The sequence below is a fragment of the Azolla caroliniana genome, unplaced genomic scaffold, assembly GCF_043228905.1.
Source record: "Azolla caroliniana isolate FFs.n. ecotype wild unplaced genomic scaffold, voAzoCaro1.0.p SCAF_2, whole genome shotgun sequence".
Lineage (NCBI taxonomy): Eukaryota > Viridiplantae > Streptophyta > Polypodiopsida > Salviniales > Salviniaceae > Azolla > Azolla caroliniana.
In genome coordinates, this window is record NW_028230437.1 from 16,437,949 (window position 1) to 16,447,802 (window position 9,854).

General features: G+C 36.9%; 1 protein-coding gene across 3 annotated transcripts; it reads left to right on the forward strand.

Annotated features, from left to right (window-relative positions):
* The first annotated feature begins 1,937 nt into the window (after positions 1–1,937).
* Positions 1,938–6,247, forward strand: LOC147867435 (ACT domain-containing protein ACR4-like). 3 transcript variants are annotated; one of them, XM_087315216.1, is made up of 7 exons: positions 1,938–2,072; positions 2,427–2,472; positions 3,218–3,332; positions 3,542–3,609; positions 4,333–4,911; positions 5,019–5,123; positions 5,584–6,247. In XM_087315216.1, exons 1-7 carry the CDS (start codon positions 2,008–2,010, stop codon positions 5,932–5,934), a joined length of 1,329 nt encoding a protein of 442 aa, XP_087171342.1. In that variant the 5' UTR covers positions 1,938–2,007; the 3' UTR covers positions 5,935–6,247. The 3 variants fall into 3 exon arrangements, with proteins under 3 accessions (XP_087171342.1, XP_087171343.1, XP_087171344.1); XM_087315218.1 differs by having other exon boundaries at positions 2,006–2,072; positions 3,201–3,332; XM_087315217.1 differs by lacking the exon at positions 2,427–2,472 and having other exon boundaries at positions 1,960–2,072.
* Positions 6,248–9,854: the final 3,607 nt, after the last annotated feature.

The following is a 9,854-nucleotide window of genomic DNA, read 5'->3' on the forward strand; positions in this document are numbered from 1 at the left end:
TAAACTTGTGCTCGAGTTGCTTACGTGTGTACTTCCCATCCTCACAATCGAAAATGGGCTTCTGAAATGTTCCTCCTACTAGAAAGTGCAAGATGACAATCATATTGTCTCCCTTCTGTGGGTGTGAGAAAGACACTATACAATAAGATTACACTGTCGGAATTATGGAAATTATTTGTGCACTGAAAGGTACTCGAAATACATTTAAGGTGTTTATGAGGATGATGAGCCATTAAATCTTATTGTGCATCATTAACTTGTTATGTAAAGTGAAGACTCGTAGAACCTTTCCTACCCTTATATAAGTTTAGCATGCTAAATCAAGGCCTTTATCTACTTTTATTCTCCCTTCTATTGATAAAATACAACACAAATATTCCTATCATGGATTGCGCAGTGGTGGGCCCAATCTAATGTTGTATAATAGTGTTTCACATTGTCTTCCTATTTTATCTTGCCTTTATTGCAATCAATAATTGATAACCTTCTTCTACAAATATTATCACCACCCCGTTTGATGTGTGTTATCTAGCGACATCCACCTCACCCCATACATGGAAGGATGTTTGTGTGTGTTTTCGGGGGAGGTTGCTCCATGCTCGTTGAAGCTAACAATCTCACTTGCTTTCGTTAGGCATGCCTCATAACTATGAGAGGTTGCACCTAACCTACAGAAGCTCCATGATGCGACCATTAAGTGCTAGAATAAGCTACAAAATATAGCTAATTAAATTTGAAAACATGTTCTAAAATGCTAGTGTTGTACTCTTCAACTAACCCTCTCTTCCTTCAAGTTGAGGCCCATTGGGTAGCTAGAGGCATGGACGACACATTCAATATGCTCAACTCTTCGTTCGTGTGCTAGGTTTAAGATGCATGCAATACAACAAGGCTAACTATAGACTATCAACCATATGGTTGTGAACTAGAGTTTAGAGAGGGTAACTATATATATTTGAAATTATAAGATGAAATCAAATGCGGGGAACAATCCATTAAGTTGCTTCACGTATGCAAATATGATGAGTGTGTGTTCTCAAGTATCTGATGCATTTGGTATAGGGCATGTTGAGTATGAGATAATAACCTCATCATCTAAACTTACTCTTGGTGTGTGCATGTGCATGTGTTTATGTTTGATGTGACATACCAATTAGAGTTGATTATGCTATCTAAAAAGAGTAGAATAGAAGAGGTTGCGAGCACGGATCTAGATCGAGATTGAATAGCATTCAAAGTGCTGATATGTCAACTAGAGGAGGTACGTATGTGATGAGGAGTTAGTTGAGGAGCGAGGAAGAGAGGCACCGGCGTAAAGAAAACAGCATATATAGTGATGGCTTTTCTTCATTCCGAAGGTGTGACTAAATATAGTGGCATGGCAGTCCATGCATGCATGCCGGTGGGCAGAAAAGAAAAAGAGACAGATCTACATACATACAATACATACGATGTTGTTGTTATACATATATGTACATACATATATTGACATGCATATTTCTTTTGGAGGTGTAGGTGGGTGTGTGAGTAACGAAGTAAAGTAAGTAAGTAAGTAGTAGTGTTGTTGTCGGAGAAGGCAAATTGGTGCGTGAAGAAAGGCTGCGCTTACGTGGCAGGAAGTGGGATATACGTGGCGAGATGGGCATGACGTGGCCGAAGGAGATTCGGTCGCGGGTGCCATCGTGGACCCTTTTAGGAAGGAAGGATGGGCCAAATCAAAACGAGGGGAGGGGGGGCCCTCCTCTCAATCAACCAATCAAAAATAAACACGCAGGAGAGCGCGAAAACATACACACACACACTCTCTCCCTCTCTCTACAGTCACACACACACACACACACTCAGAGAGAGAGAGAGAGAGAGAGAGACTCTGAGGCTGTCTCTACAAAGAAAAAAAGGAAGGAAAAAATTCCTTTCTCTCTCTCTCTCTCTCTCTCTCTCTCTCTCTCAGAGCAGCAGCAGCTGAGAGAGAGAGAGAGAGGGCCCAAGTGAGAGAGAGTGTTAGCCATGGAAGCTTCGCCGCCTGAGTTCGATGAGTATCAGAAACTAGTATGGAGGATGAATCCTCCCAGGTCTCTCTCTCTCTCTCTCTCTCTCTCTCTCTCTCTCTCTCTTTTGCTTTCTGTACATCTCCCTGCCATTCCATTGTAACTTCTTTCTGTGTTTCTTTGTCGATTCAAAAGAAACAAGTTGACTCTCTCTCTCTCTTTCTCTATGTAATCTATATATACATATGTAATAATGTATGTATATATCTCCTTCTGTTTAAACTAGAATCATCGTGTTTTGAGAGCGTAATGTTTCTCTATCTACACACACCTCTTTCTCTCTGTGCAAATCATTAGTCCTTGTGCTATTTTAAAAGTTTCGCCTGTTCCTCTATTGCCTCACTAAGTTTTTTCTGTAAATTTTTTGGCCTTCCTCAGAGTTGTGGTCGACAATAACACCTGCGAGAACGCTACTCTCTTCAAGGTAAATAAATATATACACATATACTACTGATGCATTTCTTTGCTTTTTTCCCTCTCATTATACACCTCATAAATCTGCATTTCTTTGATTTCTTCTTCTTCTTCCATCTTCTTCTTGCACATCTCAAGCTATCTGGATTTATTTGCGTTCTTTCTTCTTCGTCGAATTTGTATATATCTCAAAGATAAAGCACTTCTTTGAGGTATTCTTCTTCCTGTTTCTTCATCTTAGATACCTCAAAGATATGCATTTCTTTCCTTTCTTTACCTTTACCTTCACCTTCTTTCTGAATGTATACCTCAAAGATTAACACTAAGTTATGTCTGTACTTAAAATTTCTTCTTCGTCCTATATACCTCAAAGATCTTTATTTATTTTGCTTTCTTCTTTCCTCCTTTCTTTTCATATGTCTCAAAGATAAGCCCTTATTTTCGTTCTTTCTTCTTCCTGTTCTTATCTACCTCTAAGATAAGCAGTTTGCTGTTTTCTTCCCTTTCTTTTTATATATCTCAAAGATAAACATTTCTTTGCTTTCTTGTTCTTCTTGACCTTACAAATCTCTTAGATCTGGATTTCTTTGATTTTCTCCTCCTCCTCTTCCTCAGAATATATATAAGACCTCTACTTTTTTGCTTTCTTCTTTATTTTCCTTGTGCCTTGTGTCTGCTCCTCGTTCTCTCTCTCTCTCTCTCTCTCTCTTAGGTGGTTTTGCATTCTTTGTTGTTTAGCTTTTGTTTTTGAGCAGATTGACAGTGCAAACAGACACGGAATCCTTCTAGAAGTTGTGCAACTTCTTACTGATCTCGATCTCAACATCCACAAAGCTTACATATCGTCTGACGGGGGATGGTTTATGGATGGTAATTCTTTCGAAATGTTAGAGGTTTTTTACTTTTTTTTTGTTTTGTTTCTGCATTCTTTTATTTACCATAGCTTCTGCATGCTATAACTTTATCTTTCATATTCTATACATACTTCTCTGGTTTTCATTTGTGAGCTTTCACATTTATTTCATTATTTTCTGCTAGAAATGCAAAGAATATCTAAATAGTTGTTTCTCCTTTTGCAGTTTTCCATGTGACTGACGCAGCTGGAAATAAAGTCACAAATCAAGAATCAATTGACTTTATTGAGAAGGTATCACATTTTCACTCTCCAGGTTCCTGAATGGTCTGCATCTTATGTATAATAAATTAATTTTGATAAATCTTTACTGATATATGATAATGAAGAGCATCGTCTGTCTGTATGTATACGTTTCTGCTTATCTTTATTACTGTTATGTATTTACTTATACACAGATAAGGGGAAAACACGAAAATTCTACCAACTTTCCAATTATTTATTACGAAAAAAATAAAAAAATTCCCAAGATGCCCTCATGCTAATATGCATTCCTAATTAATTAATTAATTAATTAAGACAAGAGACATTTTAGTGTTTTTCTTTATTATATATCAATGCGGTATCACACAGCTACTCATCATTTTTGTTGTTTTTCCCTATATAGCCATTATGGTATTATATGAGCAAGGCTATTAGTCATCATTTTGTAGTTTTTCCTATATGTAACATCATTGTGATATTGTGCATGTTATTTGCATTAGTCACCATTTTAGTGTTTTTACCCTATATATAACATCATTGTGGTATTGCGTCGCATTGGTGTTAGTCACCAATTCAGCATGTTTTATTATATATATTATTGTTGTGGTATTGTGCATAGTATTGAAATTTGTGTTGTTTTTATGCTATATATAATATCATTTGGATATTATGCTGATAATTGGCATTAGTGTTGGTTTCTGCTCACACACACACACACACACACACATATAACATCGTTATGGTATTGTACAGAGCATTGGCATTAGTCATGAGTATCCTCGAAGAGTTGGTGTCCAATCTGCTGCAGAACATACTGTGATAGAACTAACAGGAACTGATAGACCGGGGCTCATGTCTGAGATTTCTGCCCTCTTAACCGAAATGAGATGTAATGTTGTTGCTGCTGAGCTTTGGACTCATAACATGAGAGTTGCATGTCTCCTCTATATCACTGATGAGGTTAGCAATGGACCCATAGAAGAGAGTGAACGATTAAACAGAATCAAGGAATCCTTGTGCAACGTATTGAGAGGAGATCAAAGCTCTAGAGGTGCAAAGACTGATTTTGCCACAACTCTCACTCACACTGAGCGACGACTCCATCAGATGATGTTTGCCGATCGCGATTATGAAAGAGAGATTGATGACGAAATGTGGGATCTTGATGGGAAGATTTCGGTTGAGGATTGTAACGATAAAGGCTATTCAGTTGTAAATGTGGAATGCAGAAACCGCCCGAAGCTTCTTTTCGATGCACTTTGCACTCTCACGGATATGGAATATGTGATATTCCACGCAACCATCGATACTGATGGTCATAGAGCTTTTCAAGTATGTGGATGGATTATGTAGAAAAAATAGTGCATATTATCTTATGCTAATAACAGTAAAAAAAAAGAATCATCTAGTTTCTTATGTGTGCATTTTTTCCTGGTCAGGAATATTACATTCGCCATGTCGATGGAAGGACACTTGATTCGGAGGCAGAGAGGCAGAGAGTTATTCAATGTCTGAGAGCTGCGATAAAGAGACGCGTGACAGAAGTAAGTGCCAATGTAATAGCAATAATCGAGTTTGAAGGGAATATCGAAGGGAATTCTAGTAACCTTTGAAAGATGGAGGTGTGTCTCGGTAAATATGCAAAACTTTAGGGTCATATCAGTGTTTTCCTCTTCATTTTATTGCTCATTATCTTGTAGGCCCATAGATGGGCCAAAACTCTGATTTACCACTGGGTTTTTCATTGTTTCCCAAATATCCCTAAGTTTTTACAAATACCTGGAATGCCCGTTGTCCACCCACAAAGCACAATTATTTGTGCTATTTGAGCAGTCTTTGTATCCCCATTTTCTCTCTCTGGGGATTGATCAAGGTCGTTAGTTGGAGAAACAAGGAGAGCTTGGGCATTGTGGAAGTAAACAAAAGCTCAGTCTTTAAATTAGGAATTTCCCATAAATATCATCTGGATTGTCATCTAAATACTGACCACTATATCTTTTGCAGGGATTGAGACTTGAGTTGTGCACTAATGATAGAGTTGGACTTCTATCGGATGTAACTCGGATTTTCCGAGAACATGGTTTATCTGTGTCCAGAGCTGACGTGAATACAAGAGCTAACAAAGCAAGTAACGTCTTCTATGTAACCGATGCAGCGGGGAATGATGTAGACCTTAAGGTTATCGAAGCTGTACGGAGAGAAATCGGCCAAACTGTATTACAAGTGAAAGAACCCATAGATTGTAAATCTCCACCCAGAGAGGCATCTGTAAGGTCTAGATTCTCTATTGGCAATTTGTTCGGAAGGCCTTCCCAAGTTCTATACAATCTAGGTCTGATTAGATCCTTTTCATAGCATTTAGCATTTGTTGGTGCTTTTGGCACTGCATATCTATCTATAAACCATATATATATATATATAACAATGAATTATCATTCTAGGTGCTTTTTTATTTAGTGGAAAGTTAGATGGGCTTACCAAAATCAAATGTATTTTTTGGATTGCCCCTCTTTACTTTCATATTGAAATTCTCTCACCCTCTCTCTCCCTCTCTCTGGCACAGTGAAGATGATGAATGGCCAACGCCTACTGAGCAAAGATGGATAGCCTTGTACATTTGGCTTGTATTATATACTTTTATTTTAATGAACTTCCAAGTTTTAAACAAGCGTTGTTGTTTTGAGGTTTTATATGAGCATTAGAAATGTCCTGAGTGTTGCTCCATTCATGCTATTCATTCAGTTTTCCCTTGATTGCTTTGATGGTTCCAGTATAATACTCTATGAAGACCTACTACTCCAACCTACTACAATCACCAATTCACGAAGTGTATTAAAGATTGCTGTGATCCGTCTCTTGGTTGCATTTAAAGCACCAAGCTAAGAAAGAAGAGAGCAAACTAAATTAATCAAATGTGGGTCTATCAATCTCATAGTAGTCAATGGATATTAATTGATGGTGTTCATTGACAAAGTTGTTTCTTGTACAATGGAGAGATAATGAATCAGTTTGTCTTGTTAAACTATGTCGTGCAATAGGGTGGTATAATGAGTGAAGCTCATCAAATAATTTTTTTGCGCATTCATGATGATGATGTAGCAGTTAATCAATAAAAGTTTCAATTGGCATTTTGTGAATAGATTTGTTGAAAATAGGTGCAATCTCTTATCTAAATCTAAGCTACATATCAATCAAAGTTCACTTTCTTGAAGTAGCAGTTCATTGGTATTGATATCCTTATCGACATCACGAAAACCACATAAAAGCGGCATAAGGATGCCATTCACTAAGAATCTTTCCATCTAATCAAGGAGGTTTCCTTTATTCCATATTTTAATTTGTAACATCACAGTGTTGATCATACAATATAATAAGAACCACAAAAGATTGTCAACATGCAAGTAAGGGAGTAAGAAGTAAGCAGGCCCTTCTTTAGTTAGCTACCCACCATGTATAATCGAAAGAAGACTTGGGAAAATGTTGTTCACTTGAGATATTGATGATAGTAAATATTCTAGAAGAATTCTATGTTACTGTGATGTCATCAATGCAGCTACCTCATTGATGTCATGTGATCTACCTCAACAAATAACATGAGGGTACACAAATATGAAAATGAGTGAAATCCAATACATGCATGTGTCTGTCTTTCTTTCACACCCTCTTTATCTTGATTCCAATGATTTTAGAATGCAAGTGTGTTAAAACCATTAAGTTGATGATGTTCATGGTGTTTCTTCATCACTATCCTTACATAAACCTTCTATTGCCTTTAGAGTATTTCAATTCCACCATTCTCATAATCATGAAGAGGTCTCCAATAGCTATTGACTACAAGTATGCAAGGCCATTAAATTGATACTATTCATGGGTGCTAATGTGAAAAACACTAAGGATCCATTTATATTATTGTCACACCCATCAAGTATTGGAAGTTTGGGGCATAACAGTAAGGGTGTGAAATTGTAAGGTTGTAAAGTCTTCAAAAGTCGTGAGGTTGTAAGCGACTACATGCATTGTACGTATGTAAATCAAAGCATATAAAATGGAACTCCCCCAAGTTAATCTAAAGCATATCGACACTACTCTCGGAATATATAATCATTTGCTTGCCCCTTTTTTCATTCTCTTATCTAGTTCTTGTGGTCATCTAGTGGTGCAACTATAGTGATTGTTGATAACAATAATGTAATGAATGATTTATGAAGTAGAGGTGTGGTTAAATATGATGATGGTGTATTAAATATATTTGAGGAGTTTGGTTTTGAAAATAATCTTAAAGATCAGGATGATGACCAAGATCAGTGAACTTTCATCACAAGTGTGCAATTTTAGAGGTGTGGTTAAATATGATGATGGTGTATTAAATATATTTGAGGAGTTTGGTTTTGAAAATAATCTTAAAGATCAGGATGATGACCAAGATCAGTGAACTTTCATCACAAGTGTGCAATTTTAGAGGGGCTGGGTGTTGTGAAGCAATTGCTTCAAGATATGACAACAAATTTAAATAGTATGTCAAGTGTCATTTCTAAGGCTCAAACGCATGGAATTATGTCTTATACAGTATTGTACACATGGTGACTCAGATGAGCCAACAATATGGTTGTCATGCATCACATGTAGCACATGTGTGCCAAGTGGCAATTACACATTACATGCAATACATGCGTCACATGCACTCACAGATTACATTCATCCTTACTCAAATACCTATTTAAGGAGAATGAATGGAAGCATGTAGACATCAAGAAAAATACATTTATTAATAATTAAGAGATCAAGCTAGCTTCTTGGGAAGGTTTCTAATCTTTCAAGATAGAAGTCAATGGTTAGAGCCGAAGTATGGTGAAAATAATGTGTCATCATTACAATGGAATGTTGTAATTTTGGTAATTAAAATCTTGTATTCCTAATTTAATATAGCATATCTTCATATATATTGTTTGCTTCTTGAATCCTACACTATCTCCTTCTCTTTTTGTGTTCCAATGCAATAGTCGCAAGCAACGATAATTGCAGTTGAGTAGCTAGTGCGCCAAGATGAGCGTGTTGTTGCTGCTCAATGCGTTGGTGCAAGGCAACAAGTTTTTCATGATCACTGTTGATGCTAGCATAAAAAGATAAAAAATAAATAAATTAGAAACAGAAAAACAAAAACGAAAACAAAAAATTGACCACCACATCAACATCCGACATGGCTCTATATTTAGCTGTGGGGTTGTTTTGCATTTTTTTCTACCCGAGTTGGCGTGCTTTTTCCCCTAATATGGGATGTTTTTTCCCCCACTCAATTATTGAATGTGCATTTATTTATTGATATATATGTACTTTTCTCGAATGTTTTATTGTTGACTTATATGATGTGTGTGTGTGTGTGTATGTATGTACCAATGTATGGATATACATCTATATTCTCAACAATAAAATAAAATAAAATATCAACACACAAAACTACACCGTTTTGGGGGTGGTTATTTTTATGATCAGATTGGATATAAATAATTATATCTACATTGCGATAATGCTTTTCGCACTATGTTTATTCATCTTCGAATTCGATTGTTCGGATGATGAGTTTCATGTGCAGTCAATCTACTCAGTAAAAGAAAAGAAAAATATAATTTACATCGAGATTTCCTAAACGTAAACACTTTTCTTGCATTTTTTTGGTGCAATTTGGGCTCTTGGAGTTGGATGGAAAGAGCTAAAACCACCCACGTGGGCATTGTTTCCATTTCATAGAGAGAGAGAGAGAGAGAGAGAGAGAGAGAGAGAGAGAGAGAGAGAGAGCTCCAAGAACAATCGACTGTATACAAAAAGGGTTGACAATTACAACTTACTCTAAGAGCACTTTTATACAAAGCCCGTTATTTCTCTCATAAAAAGAGAGGGCTAACAAGAGTACAATTAGCTCATGAATGAACACTGAATTCTAGTCTAACTAGAATCTACCTAGGTCAACAGTAAAGATAGTCGAGCTTGATATATCAACACACCCCCTCAAGCTCAAGTTGATGTTAGCTTTTGGCCCTTCCGACCTTCATCAGGTTACAACCTTTCGTCCCTATTCGGCTCTTAGCCGTTTTGGCCTTCTTCCGCTTCGAAAAGGCACCATATATGTATAGGAGTCCATGATCAAGAGTGCTGGTGACATATCACAAGATCCGATGTACGCACTACACGTGTTCGGTTGTTGGCTTCTACATGAACTGACTGATCAAGTCGACAGGATATCTGAGATACGGTCGAGTGATCATTAGAAAAATCAGCCT

Coding starts and splice junctions, on each gene's coding strand:
- LOC147867435 (XM_087315216.1), top strand. CDS start 2,008: ATGGAAGCTTCGCCGCCTGAGTTCGATGAGTATCAGAAACTAGTATGG. Junction 2,473..3,217: donor AGAACGCTACTCTCTTCAAG/GTAAATAAATAT, acceptor GTTTTTGAGCAG/ATTGACAGTGCAAACAGACA. Junction 5,124..5,583: donor TAAAGAGACGCGTGACAGAA/GTAAGTGCCAAT, acceptor TATCTTTTGCAG/GGATTGAGACTTGAGTTGTG.